Genomic DNA, 14,931 nt, shown 5'->3' with positions numbered 1-14,931 from the left:
ACATAATGCAGTGCAGGAACTTTGGTACAATGGAATGCATCACTGGTTTTCTACAATTCCAGGAGCAAAGAGAAGATGCGCATCAGAAAATCGCCTTCCTAGGCCTAGAACCCAGTGTACCAAGTGCAATGTAGGTTTATGTGTGGACTGTTTTACTAATTATCGTACACACAAATGTAATAAGTAGTGTGTACTTGCCTTTCAGAACATCACTGTTAGTGCAGTACTCATATGAACAGGTGACTTATCTTTGTACATACCGCTGCTATAATTCCTCATACAGACTGATTGCCTCACAATGTATTAAGTGATTTGTGTAGCTTGTGATATTTTAGCATTATTATTTAAAATATAAATTCATTTCCTCCTGCAATTAACAATTCAGGTCATTTACAACCCTTATAAAATCATCCTTAGCATTAAAAATCAAATACCGGTATCTAAGTATTTTTTAATAGTTCTGAAACAGCATTATTTTTGTAATATATGAAAATATTGAAGAAAAACTAGTATACTGATGATTTACAAAAGAAAGTATTGGTTGAAAGCATATCAATAAGCCAAATGCAGAATAACATCCAAATTCCCATGTACTGTGGATGCACATTGATTTTGAATGAAACAGAATTAAAATATTCATAAAATAAAATGCTCGATCGTCGCACTATGTGGTCTCTCCTTGTACTTACCTGATAATTTACACATACAATTGTTGATGGGTGCCAGCTACAAATAAATCTAATGATAATAGAACGAGAATCTTGAATATCTTTAGGGTGTGAGGTAATAAGCTTACTTTGACAGCATAACATATAGGTTCTGGGAAAAGGACCTTGTCGTTTAGTTTCCCAACTAAAGGTTAAGGTTAATGGATCTACCATTGAAATAAAACAATTGTATTTGATACTAAACAAAATATATTCTTTAATTTAGACTTTAAAGAGCGAGATTTGCTGCGATAATTTAGATGATAATATAAAACTCTGAAATTACAACTGAAAGAAACTCTAGGCATTAAATTTGAAATCCTCTTGACCGGATATTTAAAAGTTGTACAAGAAATTTATCCCTCACTGTTTCACTTAATAGTACCTTGAACACTTTGAGTGTTTTTACGACGTATTCCTTTGCATTGGTATCAGGTGTAGGTATCTCAAACCTAATTTGGTGAAATATCCATTTAGTTTCACGAACGAGATATAGCATGGCTTGAAAATACAATCACATTTCACTATCAACTTTACAAGTAATTCACTGATAACTGTTAGTCTGCATACTGACGACTCGGTATTCGGCTGTCACCGAACTGACACGAGAACTTGACCGAACAGATACATGAAACACGCTCCGAACATATAATCCATTTGGTCACTGACGACTGCATATCCATGTCACTGTTCTATCGTCAACTGACTGACTGACCAACTTTGGCCTCACTCTCCAAATGACTATCCATCGACCAAAGCTTCATCCATCTGACTACAACACTCCATGGCAAGCCTCTCCATTCAACTGGCTGACTGCTATAGGATCCTCCTCTATATATAGACACTAGTTGTCACATGGTATAACACCCATGTCATCTCTAAAACAGCCCATCATGTCACTCCCACCCAGGTCCAGAGTATTACAAACTGTGTTGAAATAGCCTCAGGCAAAGTAGAAACTCCCTATATTATATCATACTTCTAAATGCATACAATGACAGATCGATGACTCAACAGTTACTGTAACAGTATTGCACCATATGTTGAAATGTCTTAAAGGTTTCACAAAATATGTCCATATTTGATATTAGGCGGCAATTCTCACTCTACATTATTTTAATGCTAACATACATACATACATACATATATACATACATACATACATACATAATAAATTAAATGCAATGAAGCAAACGATAATTAATCAATACATAGCAAAATCAGATTATAGAATTGAATCAAATCATAATAATAGTTACAATAATAATAATAATAATAATAATAATAATAATAATAATAATAATAATAATTTTAATACAGATACAATAATAATAATAATATAGATAAAATCTTGTAACAGGATTTGAACCGTTACACTACTGCCCAGCTTGCCATATATGGCACGGGCCTTTTCTCGCAAGTTACATGTCCAGTAAATAATAAAGCTTTTCCGGGATCTTCATATGCTCATTATCCAACGCTAAAAGTTACAAGTTGATTTTCAGAAAATAAAATCTTGGGCGGATCCGGGTTAACCAATTGAGCACCTTTTTTTAGTCAGTCATCCACGTTGCAAGAATTATACATTTTTCAGAAATACTTTAAGAAAATTAAAAACGCCCTAAACACATTTCGCACACACAACTTCTACTTTCTATGCACATTTTCCGCATACTACTTTGAGACACTTGCTGCAGGCATTGCCTTTACACAGATCCGCTTTTTAGATGGACACAGTCGTACAGCCTTCTCTCGTTGTTATTGCCCTTGTTCGTCCCACCTTGTTATTTCATTGCCAGCTGGAAGATGAAATTCTTCCACTTTATCTTCCTACCTGTTACGTGCTTGTAAATGACCCAAGCATTGACAGCTGTTAGGTCTAGGATATTGTTAAAGACATGCATTGGTCACCTCCTGCATGCAGTCTTGATGGTATATTTACGAGACATTTGCTCGACCACATCTCTTTGGTCCAGTCTGTGCTCTTGACTTCTTTCTGAGCTTTTGATTCTGTTGTGTGTCATTTCATTTGGCGAAGCATCGATTCATCAAAGAGGAGATGAAAGGCACTAATGACAGAGTCGTCAACTTGGTTGTAAGCGTGTGTGGTAGGACCTGCCTGCTCTTTCAGAACGTTCATTGCAGCCCGCCTTCCAGATGAAGACCTTGCACTCGGTTCCGTCTCGGGCAACCAACTTCGCTGATGAAACGCGTAACTAAGACAGACATTTGGGCCGAGGTCGGAGGCAGAGTGGCACTTTTGGTATCTCCTACGGATAATTCATCCTCTATCTCATTATGATCTTCGTCCTTGCTAATCTTGCTTGTCTCGGGCAAGAAATCGCCATCCGAATCGGATAGTTCACTTTCACAGTCAACATCTGAATTTTCTGGCATACGAAACACCTTATCAGTAGAAAAAAGATTGTAACTTGACATGTCTCTAAGAACACTTTCTAAATGATATGAATACAATAATCCTGCTAACTGGAACACTTATCTGACAGTAAGAGCTCAAAAATACTAATAATCCAGGCTGGGTACACACTGTTATCTGACAATGCAAACTGCTGCGTTGTAATAAGGAATTGTACAGGTGTCAAAATGACCCCTACCGCTGTCCAGGGTACGTCATATAAAAACAATCTATGAAAATATAAATATTTTGCTGGGTGCGATACATCACTGTAAACAAGACTAAAAATGATGAAAAGTCAAGATGTTTGAAGAGAAATGATAAAAGGATGCGCACATTAATACAGGAAAATTGAAGGCGAGTGTCAGTTTGACCCCTTCCGCTGTTCTAGTGTTAATGAAGTGTTTTCATGTTCCATGCAGTGACTGGAAGTGCAGGAAATATGGTGAGCTCTGTGAAAGGTACCATTTTTTGAAGTGCAAATTGAGGACAGAATCGTTAACAAATTTCTGTACGGTAGTTTGATTGATTTGTCTTGCATTTTGCACATTATGCTTAACACCTTAAGTGCCACGTATGCAGTAAAAAAAATTTCCACATCCAGGCCATTCTTTTTTTTACTATAGAGTATAAAATGGTGCACCTTATTACAGAAATGTGACTTTTAGTCACCTTGGGCCAAAATTGTAGTCATAACATTGTGTTGAAATTGTGGCGACACATTGGTCTCACGCGACCACTGACACTACCTTCCAGCTGTATAGGCCGCGTGAGACCAATGTGTCACCACGTATCCTAGCACAGTTCTCACCTTCCTGACACACTGGTATACGTCTGTCTCATTAGCTCATGAACTACTAAAGAATAAAACTCTTATCTTTGGAACACTGAAATCTAATCGGAAGTATAATCCAACCGATGTTACTAAGAGGAAGTTAGCAAGAGGAAAGACAAGAGCCCGGGAAAGTAACACTGATGTGGTTGTTCAGAAATGGCACGATAGAAGAGACGTCTTAATTTTGACAACTAAACACACTGGTGAGATGGTCACTATTCAGAGGAGGGATGGTGAAGAGCAAAAACCATTTAGTGTTATAGAGTATAACAAATACAAACCATACATTGATTTATCAGATCATAAAAAGAGCTATAGTACTTCCCTGAGACGGAGTAAAATGGTACAAAAAATAGCTATAGAGATATTGATCGGCATAAGTATAGTAAATGCCATCTATATTTCCAATCAACTTGGAAATGAGAGTATATCTGTTACCCAGTTCAAAGAGGACATTACAGTGACGTACAGGCTACGTGGTGTCACATCGGACTCGCAAATGGACAGGCCAAGAATAGATTCACGACGTACTGGCCACCTACTTTCACTTAACATACGTTTACTTGTCAAATGTGATGACAGTATGGCACCACGGGGCCTGAGGCTTTGAGAGTACGCGTGAGTCCACAGCGGACTCACGCGGCCCAAATGGCATGAAGTTCTGTGAGTCAACGTTGGTCTCACGTGGCACTCAAGGTGTTAATTAAATATTTATTAATATAATTCCATTTATGGGAAATCCTGGTGTAAGGGTGTGCGATTGATTTACTGGAACTATTTGTAATGAATGAAGTTGTAAGTTTGGTAATGATCGGAATTCATTCTTATGTTAAGAAGTGCGTTGAAAAGCTTGTACATAATTTTCCGCATACAAGGGTACAGTTTTGGAAAGAAACAAACTCTTTTGTAATTCAGCAGTTTATAGTGTTAGTTTTGTTGATCGGAATAATTCAAAAGCTGAAGATTAAATATGTAGTAGTCACAAGACATTATTTTCAAAACACTAAGAGAAGGGTATGGAAAGTGTTGTATGTCCGTCGCTCCCTTCTCGATCCGCCAGCCAGCTACACGCGTGCCAGTGTGTTATTCTTCGAGCCTCGACGCGCAGCTCTCAGTGCGCGTGCCTGGAACGTTGTGTGTGCTATAAAAAGGAGCTCCTAGTCTGTCCAGACGCCCACTGACCCCGGTGTCCAGCTCCAGAATACACCCTACGTCGAGCACGGAGGCTACTCCTCTTGAAAATGTGCTTCGGCCAGGTGGACTGAATTTTTGGCAGTAAGAGGTCTCACCTCGGGTCACCGCTCCTCTTGTCTATTCCGCTGTCCATGCCCAGTCTTACCATTATATGCCACTATCATTCCCTAGCTAATGCAAGCTCCCATTATCAACTTAGTTTTGCTAAGTAGGAACTCTTCAGTCATTGAACTTACGTTAATGAACTCAGACACTTCAACAAGGAAGGACTCTCTGAGATATTTACGTCAGTGCTTCTGATAGTTTTCGACTATCAAGAACTTTTCATGTCACAAGGACTATCTTTCCGAAATAGTAGTGAACGTGAATACTCCAACGTGTATATAGTGTACAAAGACAGATTCTTTTTCCAAATTCATAGTTCAATTTGCTTCGAGATAACTTTCAGTTTTGTTAGTATAAATATTGTAATTTTACATGTGAAGTAAATAAAGAAGTTGTGTTTTTGTAAACCCAACCTTGTTTACAACAGAAAGCGTTATCGTATAAGAAAAAAGTGCAAATAAGTTTTAAAGTAAGTTTTTAATACCCATTAAAGATTTAATGGTTGAATAACTGCCATTAATTCCTTACTTCCTACAAATACAGTACAGTTGAACCTGACTTATACGTATATCAGTGGGAAGAGAAAAACTACTTGTAACCCAGAATCACTTAGAAATTAGACTTACACAATACATCACATATTTACTGAAAAACCAATGGAATAGACCTACATGTGTAAATCCTTGCAAATAACCGAGCTCGATAGCTGCAGTCGCTTAAGTGCGGCCAGTATCCAGTATTCGGGAGATAGTGGGTTCGAACCCCACGGTCGGCAGCCCTAAAGATGGTTTTCCATGGTTTCCCATTTTCACACCAGGCAAATGCTGGGGCTGTACCTTAATTAAGGCCATGGCCGCTTCCTTCCCAGTCCTAGCCCTTTCCTGTCTCATCATCTCCGTAAGACATAAACAAAACAAACCAACAACACGCACATTTTCAACTGAGGAAAGGGCACGAAGATCGGAGCGTCTGAAGAAGTACTGGGAGGACCGCAAAGCCCGAACAATCCCTTCAAAGAGACCTGAACGACGGACTGACTAAAGTGATCCTATGTGGTCATAAAAGAAGAAGAAGAAGAAGAAGAAGAAATACATTGAGAAAGAAAATATTATTTTGAACTTGGTCCAGCCTTAAAGATATCAGATAGTTTGGCTTGTTTCACTTTTCTTGCATTAACCCTGAACCGCTTGTCACTCCGTATCACGCTACTGTGCACGCGGCGGTGTTTGGACTGCCCAACATAGTTTGTCAACTTTCTCAAACATTATGTGCATTTTATCATTTTTAGGTTAAGAAAATTTATTGAAATAATTGAAAGATGTAATGTGTTTTCTGAAAAGGCAAACATATGTATACGTTATAAAATTGAACATGTTTTAGAGAACACACAAATACAAGTCAAGGAAATTCAAACGTGGGACTGCTCTACATAGGAGTTATGAAATCAAATAGCGGTTTACTGTTTCCAGTGAAATGAAGTAAATTTAGTTTTCATCTTCAGCTTCTTGACTGCACTTTTCACAGTTAACCTTATGCTGACTATGATTGTTGCACACATTTTGACGACATAGGTCACAGGTAACATCAGTCTTTGTATTTTTGTGCGTTCCACAAATGAAGCAGATTTTCTTTTGTGATGCACACTTTATAGTCTCCTTGGCTTCATGAAACTTTAATAAGAATACCTGTAAATCACTTAGAAGAGACAGAAGCTGAGCTCTTTCACAGAGATTTACCTCCATCAGACTCGGTCCCAAATCAGTGAGATATTTCCTTCTCACACAATCCTATGATGGGTTGTTGGCCAGAAATATCTTGTACAGTTTATGCCTGCAATATCAAGTTCACGGAGAAACACTACAAAAATCCATCGTCTGGTTTTCCTTGCTGTTGTATACTGTATGTAGAACACATCTGATCAACAGTCACCCTTGGTCCCATTATAGTCAACGATGACGAATGGTTTATTAGTTGTGGGATCGATTGCACCTGTGTCATGCATAGTTGATAGAAGAAGGACAACTGTCTTCTTTTTCGTCACATAGGTTGGAAACCAAACATGCTAGAGCCAACCTGGCGAGATTTGTCCATTAGAAATTCGGGAGGTATTTCCGTTTTATTTTTGTTTAGTGTCGCAATGAATGTCAGTTCTTGCTCCAGTAGGTATTCGGCCAATGGAATGCTACTAAAGTAATTATCAGTGGTAACATTCCTAAGTGAATTCTTTATTGGGTCACTTAGTCTTTTGACGATCTCCATCGGTTTGTTGGAACAATCGTAAGGACCTTCGCCTTGTTTGCCACGGTAGAGTTCCAAATTGAACGTGTAAAATGTTCTACTGTCACACAGAGAGTAGAATTTGAGCTCATACTTAGCTGGTTTTAGAGGCATAGGGCCTATACTGGATAAATCCACAGCGGCCACGGAAAGCTACCAACATCTCATCAGTTGTTACAAACTCCCTTGAAGAGTAGGAAGCCTGACAATTAGCAACAAACTTCAGATGGAATTCTCTGATGGCTGCTAATCTGTCTGTCGCAATTTGTACATTTCTAGTACTTACGTCATCAAAACGCAAACATCTCATTAAAAACAGAAAGCACCTGGAGCTAAAATTTGCTCTCAGGATTATTATTACTGTACCGTCTCGTGACCAAAGTTCTAAGGTATCTGCAAGTTTGCCCTTTTTAGTTGCAATAACAAATAATGCCTCAAAGGTGCCATAATCTTGGTACGTGTAGTATCCTTGTAGTCCCTACTTCGCAATTCTGGATTCTTTGACACGACACTTGGCAACGTAAATGTTAGTGTATCTTATGATATCATCAATCATTTCAAGGGAAATTATTTGCAGGAAAGCATCCATCGGTGTTGGAGTGTTTCGTGCACGTGCTTTTGCCCTGGGAAACTTCTTCACCATATTTTTCGAACAGGTTCTAAAATCATTCAGAACCACAGGAGTACTTTTCCAGATCGTTTCACCATCTTTTCCAATATAAAATCTGACGTCGTCGTACCCTTGTCCTTTTCCATTGGAATATCACACATAATAGATTGTGCCTTGTCACTAGAATGATCGTCGTCTACTAACCCTTCTTCAAAATTGATGTCACTTTCTAAATCACAGTCACTGTCTGCTCCATCTTGCTCTGAGAGTTCCATAAGATACTGTCGGATGTTATCAGGTTGAATATATCTTCTTCGATCCCTGCAGTGAAAAAAATAAAAACAAATGACTATATACGTATAATACTTCATACCTGCAATTATAGAAAGAAACCTGGACTGGGACACAGTGTTGGAGGAGGAGTGGTGGAAAGACCGAAGAAAGTGGAGAGGAACCATATTTTCCCCCACCCGGCTACAGCTGGATAAAGGGAAATGATGATGATGATGATGATGATGATGACCTGCAATTATATACATAATGAAGTATCCACCTCCATTAGTCACTAAAACATTCTGGAGGGAATGTTGTTACAGCGGAAATAATGTATAACACTGCTTGGAACAGTAAACGTAAGCTCAAAAATAGACTTATTTCTGTAAGTTAGGACCGCTCCCAGCAAGCTGAACGGTGGAGGCTGTCTTCACGATTGTTCCCACGCTGAACTGCAGCGTTACGCAACATATCGGTAGTGCTGTCTGATGCTTAGCAGAGTAAGCAAAGATTAGCAGTGGACCTAATTGGGCTGAGTGCTCATTAAACGATAATACAAATCAATAATTCAAAAGTGCAGTCCAAACACCGCCTACGCGCATGGTCCTGGGTTAGGAGTATAAACTTCCTTTTGCAAACTTAGTAATGAATTCAAAGCATTTTCACTACAACTTTTCATACTGATGTAATGCCTATACACATTGACTGCACTTAAAACTTCAACCTGGTCAGGTGTTTCAAGATTCAAGTAGTTATTTCCATCTCCATCACTCTCGCTATCGCTTCTAGCTGGTCCATCACCATCGCGTTGTTGGCATACATCAGCAATAATCTCTTATCCGGTAGTTCTCCACATAGAGCCAGATTATCATCAAATTGCACATAAGTATCGAATTCTACACCCTCCAGTAGCGTTAGCTCATCGCTAGACAAAACTTCGTCCCCATAATCATCATTAGAGGCAGCCTCTTCTAGTAAGACACCAGCTTTGCGGAAACAGTTGCTGATTGTGGAGGATGACACCTGCTTCCAGGCAGCCGAAATAAAGTCCATGGCTTGTAGCAAATTAATGGAGAGAGGTTCATTTCCATTTGTATTGAAAAAGGTGGAACCTACAAGATTTTTAATTCAATTGTGATCTCAGTTCAATATGGGCAAATAGGATGAAGTTCCTTACGTTTAACAGTTGTAGAATTCATGAAATCACTGGTTGACTTAAGAAAGAATGTGTAATCTTGGACAGCATTGTTACACTGCAGTGCGGTAATTTAGTACCATTGAGCAGCAAACAACATAAGCAAAATAATTTACCAATTGGCATCATGTTAAAGCAAGTCAACAGGGATGCAGTGGAATTATCTCCCTTAGAAACATGATTATCATGCTTGTTTTAATTACTGGTCGTCATTGGTTCTCTGCTCCAGCGAGTTGGGTAAGGGTATTACTGTGCCCCATCCAATTTGTTTGATCCAAACCTGATTGCTGATGAAGTTTCTTTTGCCATCCTGCCTCTTGTTTTCTGCTAACTGTCTGTGGACCTTCCTGTTGGTCTTTTACCTGGGGCAGTTTGATCAGTGTACATTCTTTAGGTCCTGCCATAGACCATTCTCATCACTTGATCTTACCACTTCAATCCACCCAGTGCTAAGGTTTCTAACAAACTCCTTCCAGACCAGCATGTTATCAAATTTCCTCAATCTGTATTTTGTATCTCCCTGTAAAGATATATTTCTAACTTAACATTTAAAATTATAAATGATTTTATCATCTTTTGGAAGACATTTATATTATTGAAAGAATGTGCTCTGTATAGTTACATGATCTAATGTATGTTTTCTTTCTCTTTTTCTTTTACAGGTTTACCTCAAAGTTACGCCAGTGAATCTTACACAGCGTAGCACTTCAGACTCGGTATTGCCTTTTTCAGAATCTGTCGAAGAAAGTGTGGATACCCATGATCAGAACCCTTCAAATAATTCCTGGCCATTGGCTGAGATAGCTGTAAGTTGACAGACTTATTCATTCATTCATTAAAAGCTGGGTTTCTTCACCCCACTCACATTATGTCACTTGTACATTGCATTATTACTACACGGTTAATTCATACATACTGCATCATGGTGTTACCAGATGCGAATGAGCACACCAATCTGGAAGTGATCACTTTCTCTAAGTCGGTCATTTAGTGAAACCAGTGCATTTTGAAATTAACCAAAACTGAACAACACTTGTTTGTGTGCATTTATGTAAAATTAGCATCATAATATCAAAGAGAATCCATTCAAAATTTGCTGGCGATACTTGTTCCACGTGTCTCTACAATACGACAATCCATCACACAAGTATTTCTGTTGTCTATAAAACTCGTACTAAGCGGCACGTATAGTAGACATGTTATAACTCTGTCGCTGAGTAACTGGCCTTTCTAAGGGTCGCATCCTTGATATTCCAATTCAAATGACATTTCCTGCACAGCTGTGAGGCTCGGCAGTACAGTATGGTATATTAAGATCAACCTTGCAATAAGCTCAAGAGAGTAGGCCTAATGCTTTGATGCCATTCTGCAGATTTTGTAGAGGCTAGTAGAATGTCATTCTGTCTTCACTGTTTTCCGAGAACCAGTGACGTTGCACAGAGGCACTAGACAGTCGATTGTCGCGGCTAACCATGTACCGGTATAATAAAGACGCGGACGTTGAAGGTCAAGTTTTATGCACGCGCAAGGGAGTGAAGGGAAGCAGCGTAGTTACCGTGGTAGTTGCCAGTGGTGTTCATTATTGCTACATCGTGAATGCAAGATGACCTGTGACTTTTCACATGAAATTCTGAGACAAAATCATTGTCTTGGATTTACAGAAATATCGTATCGTAACGTGATGTGCTTGTGACTGTGTAGTGTATGCCAGTTAACTCAAGGCTACCTGTAAGGTTTCTACATATACAACATTGATTGTGAAGAGTTGGCAGATACACTGCAGAGCAAAATATTATCTTAAAATGTACAGTCACTGGCATCCCAACTATTCGTCTCAAGGTGATTTCAGTATCAAAATCAGTGCACATGGATGTTAACTTGATTAGCTGCAAGAAACCAAGGCCGTTTTCTGAACAAAACTGATTACTGCTTCAAGAATTTGATGGGTCATTGTTTGAAATGTGTAAAGGCTGCAGTTATTAAATGCATTCTCTGCAAAACGTAAAGAATTTCACCTTGATTTCTTGACATGGCAAAAGCCCAAAACCTTTTTATCATGTTTACAATACGGGCCATGAAAGCATCAATCTAAACAATGTGGATGTTTAGAGAAATTATACTTTACACACTTTTTTTGTGGACTGTCGCTACTGCAGTGTCTGTGTTCCTGATTAATTGTTGTTTAAGATTCCATTTGAATTCAGTTAAACAAATTCAGGAAAGACCTTTGATTACTTCTCATTAACAAAAAAGTCTTACTCTCAAGTTAATTTATCCTCTCATGTTATTGTGCTCAAGTGGCCAAACAAACCGGAAAGTTGTCATTAATGCTTTCACGGCCCGTACTTAAAGACATGATACTGTATAGGCTTTTGGGCTTATGCCGTGTCAAGAAAATAAGGTGAAATTCTTAACGTTTCGCAGGGAACTGTGCCCTGCATCCTCGGAAGAAATCTCGACTGTCCACGAGAAAGGCTTCCAAAACAATGACGCTTTAAATTTGGAATGTTATAATAGAAGTGGAAAATGGTACATTCATTCGCCACCAGGTGGCCCCCAGGACGTGGCAACGCTGGCATTTGAAGTGGAAGCTGACCGAACCATCACAATCAGTCTAAGCGGTTCACATAACATGTTTGCGTAACACATGACATTGGCAGGTGAATGGCATAGACACAAGCCTCGAATAAAACATCTGGCGACAAGGAACGTACGAATTTGGAAAACACAGAGACGAAATAACAATAGTGAAGGGACCGGGAAGGGAACTACCTACGTTAAGTCTTAATGGCTGGCAACCAGGTATTACTTAATTGATAGCCGGTGTCCCTGTTAAAATTGTTAGGATTTCTACATATTTCCACAGCTTCCCGTATAATCCTGGACCTGTAGTGTCTAGTGTGGGTAAGAACTCTAGCATCTTGGAACATGACATCATGACGCAACGATAGAGCGTGCTCAGCTATGGCTGATTTGTCTGGTTGGTTGAGACGAATATTACATTCATGGAAAGTTATATAACGAACCAATGTAAAAACTGAAACGTTAGAAGAGGTGATTGAATTATGGAGAAGGAGAATATAGTTATGATGGGATTGAGTGAGGTTAAATAGATAGGAAATGGAAAGAAGTTGAAGAAATCCACTCTGTACTGGAGTGGATATAAGGCAAAGAATGGAGGGGTATAATATCCAACAAGATCTTGTATGAGTGTGTACATTTTTTAAAATTTAAAACTTCATCTTTGGTCCGTATTGAATGGAGATTAACATACAATAGAGGAAAGCTTAATTGATCCACCTTTGATCCCTTTTTCCATTATTTCATTTTAATTATTACCTGTCTTTTTCATACTTTAGGCTCCGGATTGGATTGAGAACTTTCTGGCTATATAACTACTCTTCTGTCAGTCCCTGTTCAAGATCCACTTGTTTAAGTACCTCGTATCTTACAGTTTCATCTTATGATCTGATATTACAAGCCACTATCGAACTTACATATTTTATCTTATCAACGTTTTTGCAGAGTAACTACATTCTACATCAGTTCTTAGATGTCATTGTTCAATTTTCGCCCACTGTTTAGTAACACCACGCTCGAGACTTTTTAACCATTACAAAGTGATCAAAATTTTAAAATATTTGTTGATATTTTCACCTTCATTTTATTATTTCACCAACAAGTTCATAACTTGTAAATATTGTAAGAATGGCTTTTAAGCACCGTCACTTTTTTATTTCATCCAAATAATGTTATTTACTATTAAGGGTCTATAATATGTGTTATAATACTTGTATATCTTTGTTTATATGACCTATTTTGGCTGATGATGGTGTCCAAAGCCATCGAAACCGGTTCTGAATAAAAATGTTGTGGCTGTATTAACAACATACTTTGTATTTGAAAAAAGGTGGATCAATTACGCTTTCCTCTTGTATGTTAGATGAAGTGTAGTACATAAATGATACAATAATCAAGATACAGTTATGAACAGAGAATGGAGCAATAGATTTCATCAAAGTATATACCTCTAGACTGGATGCAAAGATGATGATACAGACAAATTTCAGGAGACACTGGAGAGAGAAATAAAGGATGTGAAAGTGACTGTCATGGGAGATGGTGGGATGCAACAGAAAAGGAATAGAAGTAGTAATTAGAACTTTTGTATATGGAAAGAGGGAGAGAAGTAGGTGGAATTTTGTGGGAGAAATGGGTTAAGTGTGGGCAATATGTGGTTCAGAAAGAAGAACAGTAGAATGATTGCAAGATATGGATGGGGAAACAAGACAAAAACCGTAATTAATTACTTCTTGGTGGTAAGAACAAAATGTAAACAGTTGTTAAACGTAATATCTTTATCAGAAGTAGTCTTTGATGGAGACCATGGAGTAGTGGTAGCAAAAGTGAAAGTTGGAAAAATAGTGAAAATTAAAGAAATAAGAAAGTAAAAGAAAAGTTTCAAAATGAATAGAAACAATACATATCCACTGAGGTGGGGAGTGTGGAATTGGAATGGGACATATTCAGGAAGATATTTGTAAGCTGTACAGAGTGTGCTTGTGGCAGAATACCTGAAAGAGTGAAAGATAAAGAGATCCCATGGTGGAATGAGAGGATAAAGTAAGCAGTAAAAAATAAGAAAAAACATGGCAAGTATGGAATAGGGATAAAACAATAAAGTATCAGAAAATGAAAAGAAGGTGCAAGAAAATAGTGAGTGAAGAAAAGCTGTGAAGGATCTGTTGTGTAAGAGTTGGAAAAAGATGTGTATAGTGGTAAAAGAATGCCAATGGACTCGTAAAAATGAAGAGAAAAGATAGTCTACACAAAGCAGGTGAAAGGGAAAGCAAGAGGGCAATACCCCTCAGTGTGGCTTACAAAACCAATCTGTGTTGATGCATTGGTGGTCGGAGGGTGGAACTTTCCTTTAATTCCCCATATTGTGGGAATCCTAGATCTTTGGAGAACGTGAAAGCATTTTTACTTCAGCTGGTGAGTACATAGGAAAGAACAGAATATGATTCTATTTTGTCAGACCAACTTTGGACTTATAACTTTGCCTCTCGCATTTCACCTGTATATGTGAATTGTGGTTTCAATCTTGCGAGTTTTGGACACTTACCAAAGTTTTATTTGCAATTCATTTTATTACTGGGAGACACAGACTTGGATAATGAGACTATCAACATTATTTTTGTTAGCAATATCTCTCTTAACATTTAACATTTTTTGTAATGTAATCTACGTATTTTTGCATCCATCTCTTGGCACAGGCCAAAGCAAAGTGTAGCTTCCACTGAAGTCCCAGTCTCATCC

At 38.3% G+C, this 14,931-nt stretch overlaps 1 protein-coding gene across 2 annotated transcripts in view; it reads left to right on the top strand.

Annotated features, from left to right (window-relative positions):
- LOC136871803 (glycerophosphocholine phosphodiesterase GPCPD1) overlaps nt 1-14,931 on the top strand; it is a 432,261-nt gene that overhangs the window by 234,056 nt on the left and 183,274 nt on the right. For both annotated transcript variants that reach the window (XM_067145405.2, XM_067145404.2), the window contains exon 5: nt 10,275-10,418. In XM_067145405.2, the coding sequence (XP_067001506.2) occupies nt 10,275-10,418 (144 nt within the window). The remainder of the gene's footprint in view (nt 1-10,274; nt 10,419-14,931) is intronic.

This window comes from Anabrus simplex, chromosome 4, assembly GCF_040414725.1.
Source record: "Anabrus simplex isolate iqAnaSimp1 chromosome 4, ASM4041472v1, whole genome shotgun sequence".
Taxonomy (NCBI): Eukaryota; Metazoa; Arthropoda; class Insecta; order Orthoptera; family Tettigoniidae; genus Anabrus; species Anabrus simplex.
The sequence above is the reverse complement of the archived record's forward strand: the minus strand, read 5'-3'. Positions and strand labels throughout refer to the sequence as shown.